Raw genomic sequence first — 14862 nt, 5'->3', positions numbered from 1 at the left:
CTGCTCCAGAACTTTCCCAAGCAGGAATAGAGTGAAATCGACCTGTTTCTTATTTCAGTAGAGTCATTGATTTGAATGTATCTGAGGATGGATTAATGAACCCTTTTATCCCTTCAGGATGGTACCCTTCAGGTTAATGCTCGGGCACATTTGCAGCGAGGTGTGGGAAAACTAGTATTGCTGTAGCCCTTGCTGTTCTGTGAATAAACAGAAGACTTTGCTCTCCAGCTCTGTCATAAGTATTTAACTTTTTCTTAATCTTTAACACACAGCACTGAATTAAAAAGTAACTTCATTATCTTAAGCATTGAGAACACCACCCTGTTTTCACTAATCTTTTGGGTTATTCTTTAACCAACCCATGTGGGGGAGGGAAGCATTTGGAGTTGCCACTCTGTTAGTTCAGGTGGTAGACCTGCATGTCTAAAGCTGCTTTTGAATTGCTTCCCTAACTGAATTTGATGGCAGCAAATTGTATGAAGTATGATATATCAACAAAGCCTTCATAGGTAGATGACGGCATTCCTTCCAGAACAACATGTGACCTAGGCCAGTGAGGGTTTGCTTGAAAATGTACTTATCATTACAGTATGATTTATGTTTACAGCACAGCAATCGCCTTGGATTCACGCCATACGATCTCCTTTCCACTGCTTTAATGCTTGTCCACTGTAGGACTCTGGGCCTTTGCTTTAGCAGAACATTGAGTTAAATGAAGAGCAGGTAGAAAGACTGAAAAGGAAAAAGATCCCATAATCTAAAGATTTAAATCCAAAACTGATTCTGTGCACGTATGTTGCATATGGTACTGTCTACTTCCAATGGTACTGATTATGGTCTAGATCAAGAAAAGTAAGAGATAGCCAATGATCAGCTGAGGTGTTCTTGCTGACAAATTCCTAGATTTGAACTCAGGACCACTTGAGGGGAGGAATATTCTTGATGGAAAGATCTCTGGAGATAACTGCCATTGTTGGACTGCTGGAGTCAGGTTGATGTTCCCTCTGATTTACCCAATGTTTGCTTGAGAGAGGGTAAGATGATAGTTTCTATTTTATTCTCCATAGGGGTTGAGTGGTTGATGGTGACTTTATCTTGTAAATTTCCATCTGTAAAGTTGTGGGGTATTCCTTTATACTGCTTATTATTGATTCGTTATGTATTTTATCTTAATTTTCTGTTCTTTGAGTGGCTCTACATATTCCCATTTATGGGTACCGTACCACCTTGTGGTGCCTTATGGTAGAACTTCTAGAAGTGTCCCCTCAGCATCATGACACATATGAAGGGGCAGAGCTCCCTCACCACCTCAGTTTCTTCCATACTTGGATGGATGTGACTGCTCTTTGGAGTTGGAGTTTCTTTCTGCTTAGAAATAGCCCATTTAGTATAGGTAGTGAATTAATAGTTAGCAGTTCCAGATTATGGTGGAACCGAAGAAACAGAGGAAGCCAGGATTCAAGAAATGCCCTTCCTGTCTGGCTGTCTTCCTGGCATCTGATGACTTAGGCTGGTGCCTCAAGTGCCTCGGAGAAGGACAGTTGCTTTCTGGGTGTTCGATCTGCCAGACCTTTACTCCCAGAGCCTGTAAGGATAGGGAAACTTGTTTGCAGATTATTCTTCTAAAGAAAGCCTTTGAGACTAGACCCTCTGGACCTGATCAGGCCTCAGATCCTAGGTCTAAGACGTCAGTCTCTGCCCCAGTGGCTACCAGTGTGAACTGACTGCAGGGTCCCAAGAAGTTGCAATCCCTGTCAGGGTTGGATTCTGTTCCCACAGCTCCCTCAGTCAAGCCCCCAAGGTTACAGATGACTGAACTGAGGGCCATGTGGTCAGGTCCATCTGCTCTGGTTCTGCAAGAGAGGTCAAGAGACAATTTGGCTACCTCATTTCCCCCCAGTAATCCAGCCCTGACAGAACCCCTGCTGCTGCAGGACCAGGGCTGGTCCCAACTTCCACTTGCAGATTGAGGAAGATGGAATTGATCAGTGTGTCAGAATCTGGGCTTTTAGCACCTTTGGTTCTGTCTGTTGAGCTGCCAAAGAAAAAAGAGGCATAGAGAAAAATTTTTTAGCAGTGCCAGTTCCTGTGCATCAGAGCTGTAGCATCTGCATGATTCAGAGAGAACTGCTATGGTTCCGAAGCGGAGATCTGTTCCACTCATCTATAGTAGCAAGGGAGATGGATTTGTGTATAATGTCGGACCGAGGTTGTTCAGATCCTTTGTTGATTACTGAGTCGGTTCCAATTACATCCACAGTTCCAGAGAGCTCTGAAACCGTGGTTCACCTTTCAGCTCTGGTTCACCTTTCACCAGATTCACATTTCAGCTCTGATGGAGTTGTCAGTTCGAAATGGGAAGCACAGGGTTTCCAAAAGAAGGTATGTTTCCCCAGTTTCAAGATCTTCTTCCTCATCCCCTGTTAGGAAGAAGAGACTAGAAGACGCTGCTGTACTTACTCTGGAATATCCCATGCTTCCTCCTTCTAGGACCCCTACAGGGTCTCCAAGATCTGGTTCTTCCTCCAAGGATGTTACGCAGTTCCACAGTTAGATGGATTGTATAGTGTCCTCTTTAAATCTTCCAGCAGTGTCTGTAGAAGAGACTTCTCACCCAATGTTTGATATCCTTGGTGCTGCTTCAAGAAATAGAATATCCCTATCCAAAGTTTGTGGGTTTGGTGTATCCATCATGATGTTTATCCTGTGGCCCTATATCTAACAGGGGGAAACAATGAAGTCATGGATCATCTCAGCCGAGAGAGCTCCCAAATGCATACATGGTCTGTAAAAAATCAGTTGGTTCAAACTATCTCCAGCTAGGGTTGACCAGATGTAGACTTGTTCACAACAAGGTCCAGCAAAAAGTGTCACCTCTTCTATTGCAGATTAATCAGGGACAGTCAATTCCTTTCAGTTGCCTCCTTTCTGTACTGAGGGAAAAGCTTGATGTATGCTTTGCCTCCCTTTCCCTTGATCCAGAAAGTACTAAGAAAGATATGTCATGATAGGGCAAGGATGATTCTCATTTCCCTGGCTTGGCTACATCAACTGTTGTTTACTGATCTCCTTCAAATGTCTGGCGGAGTCTTTGTGTCTTCTTTTGTCCCCAGATCTACCCCAGCAGAAGGTCAGGATCATTCATCTGGACCCACAGTCTCGTCATCTGATGGTATGGGCAATTGGACTTTGACTCTGTCTGCTCTTGAGCAGTCATGTTCTTCATCTGTACAGGGTATACCAATTAAATCTAGAAAACAGGTCACTAGAAGCTGATACAGTTTAAAGTGGACCAGATTTCAGAGTTGGATGAAGGGAAGATCTGATTTCTTTGTGTCTGCTTCCATTCCTTGTGTTCTAGAATACCTATTGTACATTACTTTGCTGGTGTGTTGTTGCCATGTACATATGGCGAAATCCATCTAGATCAGGATGGGTCCCATTGTGTGCAAGATAACAGCTATCAGGTATGTGGTAAAGGGCATGCATATCAAAATCAGAGTGGAGGCCACAGTAAAAGGTTGTGGAAGAGGCAGATGATAATATAATCCATAGCTGAAGCATTCAGAAGCATTACTGAAAAGTCCGGTGTCCAAATGAAACCAGTTCTGTCATTTAGAATGTCTTAGATTTTATAAATATTTGCAAGAATCCTGTCCACCTTGTCAGGTTTCTCCCAACTTTTTTCTCTCCTGTGTTACGGCTACAACCCTTTCTCAATGGAGCTTGGTGGACACGCACAATATGTTACTTATGAGAATGTATTTACATCAACTGCTCATTAAATCTATTATTGGAAAGGCAGATGCTATTGTTAAGCACTGAGTGCAAAAGAGAAGAATTTAAACTCCTTCTAATACTTAGTTTTGTAATTTGTTCTCTATAAACCATCAGTGGATACATCTTCTGCAATATGTGTGTGTGTGTTTGTGTAAATGTTATTATACATTGTAATTAAAAGGAAAACTAGTCCGAGAGCCTAAATGTCCTAAAACTGCATTTTCAAAGATTTCCTTGTGCACAGTTATTTAGGCTACCCCGCCATGAATACTATTTAAATATCTGTGTAGTGCTGCCCATATGATGATTAACCACCCATTTTGCTGAACTGACATATGGAAAACAGGGCCTTCTCCCATTGTCATGCTTTTAATATACTTTGAGTCACACTGCACATAAGCCATGCCTGTCATATTCTTGTTGTTACACATTTTGGAAGCCACTCCTTATCATCATTATACTTGTCTCCAAGCAAATAACCAACTTCCATCCAAAAGCATCTATTGCCTGAGTGTACCAGGATATTTTCTTCAACAATGTACACAAGTTTAGGCTGTATACAAGACCCACAGCATTGTACACCTCATGGTATTCAATGTCTTGTTTTCCACAGTGAAATCTTCCATTCACATTCTCAAGATCCTGTCTGCCAAAGCAAAGCTTCTTTCCCCTTTTATCATATACCATACTTTTCTTTAAAATGTACATGTAAGTGAACAGCCCACAAAATATACTACACAAAATATAGGCAGGTCCTCTGGAATATCTGCTTAGTAACTCTTCCATGCTTCATTCCCACTTCTCTTGCCAAGTCTTGCGTTACTGATCATCCACTGACCTGTCTGCTCATGCCCTCATGGCTCATCCTTTAATTGTTTGAATTTTGTTTGTCCTATTTAAGTTGTGAGCTCCTCAGGGCAGGTACCTGTTTAAACAAAAGTGTTTGTAAAGTCCTGCACACCTATGCCACTATATTAGAAGGAATAACAGTCAACATAACACCTTCTATTTGTTCAGCATCTAATAAATGCCATTTTGTGCTTTCATATACTATAGCACCTCAATAAACCACACCTATTAATTCACATACCACAGAAAAGATTGTCTCCTCACTTCTTAGCAAAGATTTAATAGCAGAAGTTTTTAGTGAAGGCTTATATTTCTAATACATCATTATTTGTAAAACTATACTATACCAGTACAATATAAATTATTTAAATTACCTTTCAGTTGTCAAAGTAAATGAACAAAGTGCATGTTTTGTGGTATTGTTCTCTTTTTCATTTGTGTGTTCTTACTTGTTAACTCCCAACAGTTAGTAATTTCCATTGTCAGTTTAAAGTACTGAGATTCTTCAACATTTAGACATGACCCTGAAAACCCTTACTTAGACTCATTCAAGTCACTTGAAGTAAAAAATGGTTGTTTGAATGTGAGTTTGAAATGAAATATGTACAATGAAATTATTCTTAATACATGTCTATTGAAAGAGGAAATTTCATGAAAGAGAACTCATAGCCAATCAGCGAAGAAAATCTATGTACTGTCTAATGTCTCCACCTTTTATACCATGCTTATCATTGTAATATTTGAATGCCTGGGAGTATTATCATTACCACAGCACAAAGGCGTGCATGTTATCTAGTTTTTCTCCTCTTTCTTTTGAAGCCAACCAGTATTGTATTGGGATTAACTGGGAAGTCAAAATACAAAAGAGGAATATTAAGATTCCAAGCACACATGTCTGAATGTTGAGTATAGGCTGTCTACCCAAGTTTCAATTTTGCATGGATTTTCTATTGCTTTAACTTCTGTCTCTTCCTCTACAATCCACATTTATCCATATGAGCCATCTGTGTTGTCAGTGATTAGGCTGTCTAACCTAGATTCTCAAAAGTTAGTGGGCTAATGTTAGATTCCTATGGGCCAGATTTACAGAAGTTTTCAGCAAATGCAATAGGGGTTGCTTCATTCCCCCGCCCCCCCCAATAAATAAATAAAAAACTCCAAAAAATCTTTACCTGTGCCGAGACTTTCTTACACTAGGAAATTTCACCTTGGAAGGGATTTATCTTGATGTTTTATAAATCCTAAAGTAATGTGTTGATGCAAACTAAAAGCTAAAATCAATGCTTGAGATCCCAAATGTTGCTATGTGTGTTCTAACTTTGGCTAAAAAATGGGGTGTATTCTTATGACAAGATATGCTCATCACGATATAGGTATGCACTGTACTCAGTTCTGTAAACTGAAGATACAATCTCTGCAAACTTGTTTGTTAACAATCAAATCTTGTAAACACAATATAACAAAAGGGCTTCTTGAAGTTGTAAAGTTTTTCCATTTCTGATAAAGACATGAATGCTGATCAGCCTGTGTTAGCAGAGAATTTTTCCCCTCACACCTTGAACTTTAGTTGCTCGCTGATATATTTTTTCAGAAGTTGCTATCCAAAGAGTAGCTGATGCAGTAAATGGTAACAGGTAGAAAATCAGTCCTTACAAAAGCTCCAAGTTCCACAATTAGGGAGGATAAACTAGGGAGAGATTGGCAGGGGACCTAGACTGCTGCTTCAGGGAGGAATTTAAAGAGATACTGTACTAGGAAGTGTTGAAGGAGAACTGGAGTGAGTAAATTAAAGATGAATCAGAATGTCACTGGGAATAGATTTAGGATTGCAAAGAATTTGAATTTCTCTAGTAGATTTATCTGTCCTGGGGGATGGAACTTTAAAAGCTTTTATCTGTGTGGAAGTGGAGGGAAGAGAAATGTAAATATTTTTCAATTAGGCTTTGGAGCTACACCTCTACCCCGATATAATGCGACCTGATATAACATGAATTCGGATATAACGCGGTAAAGCAGCACTCCGGGGGGGGGGGGGGGGGAGAGGCTGCGCACTCCGGCGGATCAAAGTTCAATATAACACAGTTTCACCTATAATGCAGTAAAAAAAAATTGGCTCCCGAGGACTGCATTATATCGGGGTAGAGGTGTATGTTGTAAATTTGTCAGCTGAGATGGGGGAATGGGATGGTGCAGCTCCCCTTCCTCCTCCCCCCGCCCCCATATCCCACTAGAGTATTCTGTGCTCAGGCAAGAGAGCAATGCAGTGATACAAAGAGAGCCTTGCCAGGGAATCTTCTGTCTAAATGCCTCCATGAGTGGAACTTTAAACAGTTAATGGAGGAAAGCAGGAGCTGAATGTTAAATATGCAAGAAGCCAGATTTAGCAAATTTGTAGATTGAAAGGAACCATAATGAATGTAGGGCCAAGTGAAGGAGAACATGTGGTAAATGATACAAGTGGAAGGATAACCAAACATCCACTTAATGCATCCTCTTTCTGATCCTCTTTCTACCACATATTCAGTAGTTTTATCCAACATTAATTATATTTCTTAAATCCCCATTCTATTCTGAAAAGTACCCTTAAAAAGATTGTGTTGGGATGTTCCATGTATATTGGCTCAGTATCGTTAATCAGTGCAGTGTAAACAGAAGTAACATGTAGTAAGAACATATTTTTGTCACTGAAGTCAGCAGCCATGACTCTGAAGAGTCATCATCAGATCTGTGGAGTACAATAAGGCCTTGTTTTTGCATAGTCACCTTTCAGAATAGAATTGGGCATTAAATGTTCTTTTCAAATTGGATTACTGCACTTTAATGATAGTGGCTGGGTAGTTGGCCTCATAGAAATTATTGACTTTTATGTTTTATGTCTCAGAGCCATCAAGTTGTGAACATAGCTGTTCACTGTATTCACATGCTTCTCTCGTTACTCTCATCATCCCATCTGCTTTCCCTCCATTGTTGTTATGCTCACTTGTTGCTTTTTTTAAATCTTAAATTAGATTGAGAGCTCTATAGGGCAAGGGCCATGACTTTATATGTGCTTGTACAGTCCCCACCACAACTGGATCTTTGGGAGCTACTGTAATTCAAGTGGTGATGATCATTTGAAAATCAAAAGCTTAAACTCACAGATTTAGCTAAGTTCTAGTACTTGGTTCCCAGTATATCATTATGTTGGGTCTTCTACATGATTAGTAATATTCTGAGTCACATTTCTGACATTTAACCTCAATAGTTACATACTTACAAAATATTGGAATGGGCTTCTCTCCCCAATTAGTTGGTTTGTAGGTGGATGTGGCTTGAGAGGAGTTACCCACCTAGGGGACTAGAATTGAAACAAAGTCTTGTGGGAGGCAAAGCAGCCTGTCTTCAGTTCCAGGGGAGGCGGGTGCTGCTGAGCTAGGGCTCTGGCTGAGTTATTTATTTATTTTTAAAGAATGTGGTCTGTCTTCATTCCTTCAGATACACTTGACAGTATAATATTAAGCACTTGATCCAAAGTGCATTGAAGTTTGTAGAATTCATTCTATTACTTTAATGGCCTTTGGATCAGACCCCAAATATTTGAATGATTCCAGAAAATTCATGAAACAGACTCCAACCATAAAGAAGGGATCATGAGACAATCATTGTCAACCCGATCCTCTTTCTGATTCTCAAGATTCAAATTAACTTGCACTGAACTTTCAGTGAAAACAGAGCTCACTCAACAACATAGTGTGACCATAAATTCACCAATATGCCCCATTCTCCTATATTTTTGTTCCATCATTCTCTATGATAAAATGATCTCTGACTAAAACCTAAACCAAACTTTTGATTATTCAGGAATAACAGATGCTGAGGTCTGCTCTGGCAGGGTTATCACTGGCATGAATGACTCCTGTTGTAGGAAGGGATAGTATTTATATATCTTATTCCTCCTGGGGAATCTTTGTATCTGACTCGGATGGACCTTCAGGGCTGTTCATAGATATAGAGATGCTTTAATGCACAGATGTAGCTTATTCCTAATGTAATGGGTATTCTCTCTTAATACTCATTTTAGAACTAAAACTGTATGGAATATGTGAGCCTTCTTCCTTGTCCTGTAATTACCAGAGAACATATTCAAATGTGTCATACAAGTTTAAATTAAAGGTAAAATCTGCACTGTAGCCAGTTTGGTACTTTATAAAACATGACTACAACAGACCTGTGTTCATCCCTTGTTTTTTCATGAATTGTGATTCAGCTCAGCCTTTTGTGTCATCCGGTCTTGGCTGCTAAGTGTCGTTCACCTGGAGTGTCGAGTTTAGTCTGGCAGCCAGAGGGGACATGATTTCAGCCATTTGATGGCTTATGAAGGCCGATATTGTAGCTGTTTCTTTTTAAAGATCAGACGTTGGCACACTGATTTTGTTTGTTCGTATTGGGAAGTTTACTGGTATAGACGTGTAAGCACTTAGGTAAAATCCTGGCCCTAGAATGGCAAAACTCCAGTTGATTTCAGTGGGGCCATGATTTCAGCCTATCACTTTTCTTTTGTTACAGTAGTTCTATGTGCATTTAAATCCATTCACAAGCACCTATTTTTGCACCAGATATATACCTCCCAAACTGCTTTCTGTGAATATGCCAGATCTCTTTGGTACTGCAGCTGTAATACCTCACAGTGATAATGTCTCTAGAACTATATTTTACATTATCAATTTTAGTTGTTAATTCTGTTTCTACTGAAGATGTTTTGTACTTTCATAGTCCTCTCAGTGAGGTGTACCTGAGAATATGTTGCTGAAAATAATGGGCATTACCAACATTTAGTTTCAGTTTATAGAAATTTGCCCCTGTACTACCGTGAAACTCAACTGAATTGTTTATACCTGCTAATCTACACTTTTAAAATTAATGATAGGGTTCTATAGGGCATCTGAAAAGTGTCTGGTATAGCTGTTCCTGTGTTTTGTTATTGAGACTTTTCTTTGAGACTGCAATGACCTAATGAATAATATATTGAGACTATTTTCAGTTTGCTGAATTGTAAATATATGTCTCCCTGTATCTGTCTTGCGTTAAATACATTATGTGTTCAAAAATTACAACAGGTAAAAAGCACATTAGTTTATATTGAACCTTCAATTTCAGCCTACTTTAAGGAAAATGTTTCATTTTCAATTTATATTTTGTTTTAAAATGCCAATATTCATAGAGCTGAAAAATTTCTTTTAAATTATTCTACTTTAGCTGCAAAGCAAATTTCAGAAGTTAAATTAACATGAGGTGTTTGTAAGTAACAACAAAAATTATTCATTATTTATATAGGCAAATATGGCAAGTAGGCTCGAGATAGTCAGGTGACATGACTGAGTTCCTACAGCTGCCACTGAAGTTTTGAAGTGGGCAATGAGAGTGCTCAGTGCCTGTGTCACTGGCATCATTAATCCATGGTCCAGCGCGTTAGCCAGTTCTTTTAGGAAACTTCAGTTTTGGCACCAAAAAATGGGTGTTTTTCTGGTGGGGTCCTGCAGGGATCTGTTCTTGGCCCTACGCCATTCAACAGTTTTATCAATGACATGGAAGAAAACAAAATCATCATTGTGAACTTGGGGAAAGGTAAATAATGAGGAGGACAGGTAATTAATACAGAGCAATGAGGACTGCTTGGTAAACTGTGTGCAAACAAATAATATATTTGAAGGGTAGTCCATAGACAGACCACGGGCCAAATCTCGATTACCAGATGCTTTTAAACAGACCCTGAAATCTTTTTATTTACTTACTATCATTATTGGGGTTTTTTAAATTATTTTTTCTAGAGTCTGGACCTTTACTATACCTTGAGCAAGAAATTTGGACCTTGACAAAAAATAATTGACTACCCCGATATATGTTTTAATACAGCTAAATTTAAATTATACATCTAGGAACAAAGAATGTAGGCCATATTGACACAGTGAGAGACTCTACTCTGGGAAGCAGTGACTCTGAAAACAATTTGGGGGTGATGGTGGATAATCAGGTAAACATGAGCTCTCTGTGCGGCAATGTTACTAAAAGAGCTAATTTGATCGTTTGATGCATAAACAGGGAACTCTCCAGTAGGAGAAGAGTATTTATATTATCCCTGTTTTGGCACTACTGCAATCACTGCTGGAATACTGTGTCCAGTTCTGGTGTCCACACTTCAAGAAGGATGTTGAAAAATTGGAGACAGCTCAGAGAAGAGCGACGAGAATGATTAAAGGATTGGAAAATCTCCCTTATAATGATAGATCCAAGAAGCTCAATCTGTGTAGTTTAACAATTAGAAGGTTAAGGGCTGAATTTGTTACAGTCTATAAGTATTACATGGGAAAGAAATATTTAATAATGAGCTCTTCAATCTAACAGAGAAAGGTGTAGCACGATCCAATGCCTGAAAGTTGAAACTAGACAAATTTAAGTGGCTTGTGTCTCAGGAGATGGCATTTTCACCTTTGAAAAAGACCACAATTCAGATGCAGCCAATATTGGTGCAATAGGGCCAAAATGCTACCATGAGTTCTGCTTTTTAAAATGAAATATTAACTATATATCCAATAACACTTAAGAAAAATTAGTTTAAAAAAAAAACAAAAACAGATTGCATCAGAAGCATGGAATGTTTGTCACTCTGATTCTCATAGACATGTTCCATTTAGTGGCACCATTTTTGGAACATTGAGTCGAGCCTGGAGAGTTTCTCCATTTCAATGTCTTAAGTATTACTTCATCACATCCATCACATTTTTGTTTTGGATTACAAAGATAACCTTAAGATTTGAACCTTATACAAGGCCAGTGTTACATATACACAGAAAAGGATGAGCCCCCTTAGTGATGAAATCAGCTAGTGCCCCAAGAGGAAAGAAAGAGGCGGTAGGGATGGAGTTGATGGGGGAAAAACTATTCTTTTCCATTAAACTGTATGTGTTGTGCTTTTTTGAAGTAAGCAGTAGCCTAAAGAGAAATATTTTTCTTGAACTAAAAAAATATAGTGATGAGCTGAGAGAAATTTCTCATTTCATTACTTGTTCAAATATCAAATACAGTACCTGGTGAAATGTGCTTTTACTTCCTCCCCCAACTACTGCTAGTTAAGCTCCTAACATTGATACATTATCTTTATTATTGTTGTTGTTATTATTATTACTGTTACTATTACGATTACTATTATTATTAATAATTATCTATTATATTTATTATTTTATGCACATTAGAATTTCTTAGATTGCCATGTCATTGACCAAAAACCTGTATTCAATTTTTGGCAGGTTTACCAAAAATGCAAGTCGTTAGAAACTACAATGGGGTACCACAGCCAGCTCTACATGATGGCCCACCATTACACATCCAGACTGGAGACACTATTGAACTCATCAAAGGAGATGCACATAGCAGGTTTTGGCAGGTATGGAATTAGCAATGGCTCCATTCCATTGCTTGAGAGAGAAAACTGTTATTTGCTCATTGCTGTTATACCCTGTTTTTATGTTCATCATCATCAACAACAACAAAACCTTTAGTTTTTATGCATTTTACCCAAAATACACGTCTAATGTAAGAATTTCACCTTTTGGATGCCAGCAGTGCTTACCCACTGCTTTTTGTATCTAAGGGATTGATCTTGCAACTGTATTCATTTAAGTGAGGAAGTTTGCAAGATGGGGCCCTTGGTGTGAACCATTTTACTTAAATGATTTAAAATGAAGAAAATGCATGGCACATAAGCACCAAGAGTACCCTGTGTGCTTTGAATTCCCAAGTCCTCTCAGACAATAGAACTAAGGGGCATGCTAACCAGATAAAATATTTGACTTGGACAAGAATAGCGGATAAAATAGTTATCTGAGTTTGAGACAGAATTGTTTTAATTTGTTTGGGGGAAGCCTAAATCAAATGACTGTTTTGTGTTTATAGGAAAACTATAATATATTGATTGGATAAAGGAGTTGTTTCCATGGCAACTCAATATCACATGATTCTAGTTGCTACTTCTGTTACAGAGATTGTTTTCTTTATTGAACACTCATACCAAAAAGAGATTCAAACAACGGCAGCTTTCACATTTTGCTCTAAAGACAGGCATAAGAATTTTAATTTTTTTGAATTATATTTTTTGTTTGTTTTTAATTTGTCAAAATGGGGGGATTGTGTTTGTGTGTGCACAAAATGGACAATTTGAAAATTAATAGCATCTGAAAGGTGTCTAGTATAGCTGTTCCTGTGTTTTGTTGTTGAGTCTTTTCTTTGAGAATGCAATGACCTAATGAATAATATATTGAGAATACCGTGCAAGATTTTTTTGGGTGAGGGGGGGGGATCTTTGGACATATTTGATTTTTATAGATTATATTTGTTCACTTAAGGATTGATTGATCCTGTGAGGTGCCAAAAGCCTTCAAGTCTAACTGGCTTCAGTGGCAGTTGCGGTTCCTTGATTCTTTTTAGGATCAGATACATGACTCTTGCTTATGAGTTATAACAGATATCCTTATACAGCAGGAATCAGACGTTTTATAAACCGATCACTCAAGATGCTCAAGCATACTCACAAAAGAATACCCAGCAACCTGTGTATACCCATGCAGGACATAGTCTTGGGACCACAGATTCTCATGTGAAATGTAAACTATTCTAAAAAATACAGTTACCAGATAGACTATGACAGCTTCATGACATGATATACTATGTCAGGGGTAGGCAACCTATGGCACGCATGCCAAAGGCGGCACGCGAGCTGATTTTCAGTGGCACTCACACTACCCAGGTCCTAGCCACCGCTCTGGGGGGCTCTACACTTTAATTTAATTTTAAATGAAGCTTCTTAAACATTTAAAAAACCTTATTTACTTTACATACAACAATAGTTTAGTTATATATTATAGACTTATAGAAAGAGACCTTCTAAAAACATTAAAATATATTACTGGCACGCAAAAGCTTAAATTAGAGTGAATAAATGAAGACTTGGCACAGCACTTCTGAAAGGTTGCTGACCCCTGTACTATGTAAAGACATTCAAGTGTGTTTTCAAACATTGGCTTATGTACGTTTGTATGTTGGGAGTTTTTCAATTGTGTACATGTAGGGCTCAATCCTGTAAGATGCTGAACACTCTGGCCTAATCCAGAGGGGCTCCTAAGCACATTCTTAGCTTTAATCATGAAAGTAGTCCCACCTCATATGCTTAAAAGTTAAGCATATGCTTTAGGCTTCTCTGGATAGGACCAGATTTCCCAGCAACATATAGGATTAATCCATGGCCTCACACTGGTATATCTGGCATTTTTGGCTTTTGGAGCATCTCTTTGATATTACTTGAATCTGTCATGTTAAAGGATTTAAGCAGAAACATGTTATGCTTAGCTAGTGGAGGGAGACTGGTAAGTGGGTGATGCTGTGTGCCAACAAGCTATCTCCACAGCAATCTTAATACTAGCCTTCAACCTTAATGGGAACTGTCATCCCCATTAGCATCTTTGGGTGATTTTTTTCTCGGATATGTTGTCAAAGACATACTCTGATGTCTTGGGCAATTTGTAATGCATATTAAGAAGTAACCGCAAAACAAGGTTTTATTAACATCTTGACGTTTACTCAAGGGACATTTTGGAATAGTTTATTTCTGACCTGAAAGACCATTGTGGATACTATAGATTCATAAATTGACCAGAAGCTCAGATGTTAGTAATAAATAAATGTTTGTATGCACAGTTATGTGCAATTTGGTTTTTTGTTCTTTACAGCATACCTAAAAAAATACATAAATAAAAAATATGGTTTCATCTTCTCTAATAACTTAAACCCAACCAAATACATTTTGATAAATGTTAAGAAAATCTTCCCAAGTGAAATATTTGTATGCTTGGTCTCAGTCCTTAGCAAATTTTTTATCGTCATTTTCTGTGGCTCAGTCAAGACTGTATACATCCTGGGTTCCTCCTCTTTACTCCCTCTCACAAGCAGGATAAACATGAATTGTCCTAGAGGACAGCAAAATTCTGGATTGTGATAGGTCATCTTTTGGCCTGTCTCAGTGCATAAGAAGGAGAAACCCAGCACCTGTACTTTCTCAGCTGAACCATCGAAAGCAAATTCCCAGGGAATATAAATTGCCTTAATATGAAACATTGAAAATGAGAGAGGGTGGGGGGGTTGATGCCACAGTGGTTTAGTCCACTACGTCCAGCTGAAGATCTGGGTTGTCACAAATGAAAATGA

The 14862-nt window shown here is 38.5% G+C and overlaps 1 protein-coding gene across 7 annotated transcripts in view; it reads left to right on the top strand.

Moving 5' to 3' along the window:
- The window catches only part of VAV3 (vav guanine nucleotide exchange factor 3), a 258222-nt gene that overhangs the window by 172896 nt on the left and 70464 nt on the right, over positions 1-14862 (top strand). For all 7 annotated transcript variants that reach the window (XR_010589723.1, XR_010589724.1, XR_010589721.1 and 4 more), the window contains one exon: positions 11913-12049. Coding sequence is in view for 3 of the 7 variants with exons in the window: in XM_065554296.1 (XP_065410368.1) it covers positions 11913-12049 (137 nt within the window). In the remaining 4 variants the exon portion in view is untranslated. The remainder of the gene's footprint in view (positions 1-11912; positions 12050-14862) is intronic.

Source organism: Chrysemys picta, chromosome 8 (assembly GCF_011386835.1).
Source record: "Chrysemys picta bellii isolate R12L10 chromosome 8, ASM1138683v2, whole genome shotgun sequence".
Classification (NCBI taxonomy): Eukaryota; Metazoa; Chordata; order Testudines; family Emydidae; genus Chrysemys; species Chrysemys picta.
The sequence above is the reverse complement of the archived record's forward strand: the minus strand, read 5'-3'. Positions and strand labels throughout refer to the sequence as shown.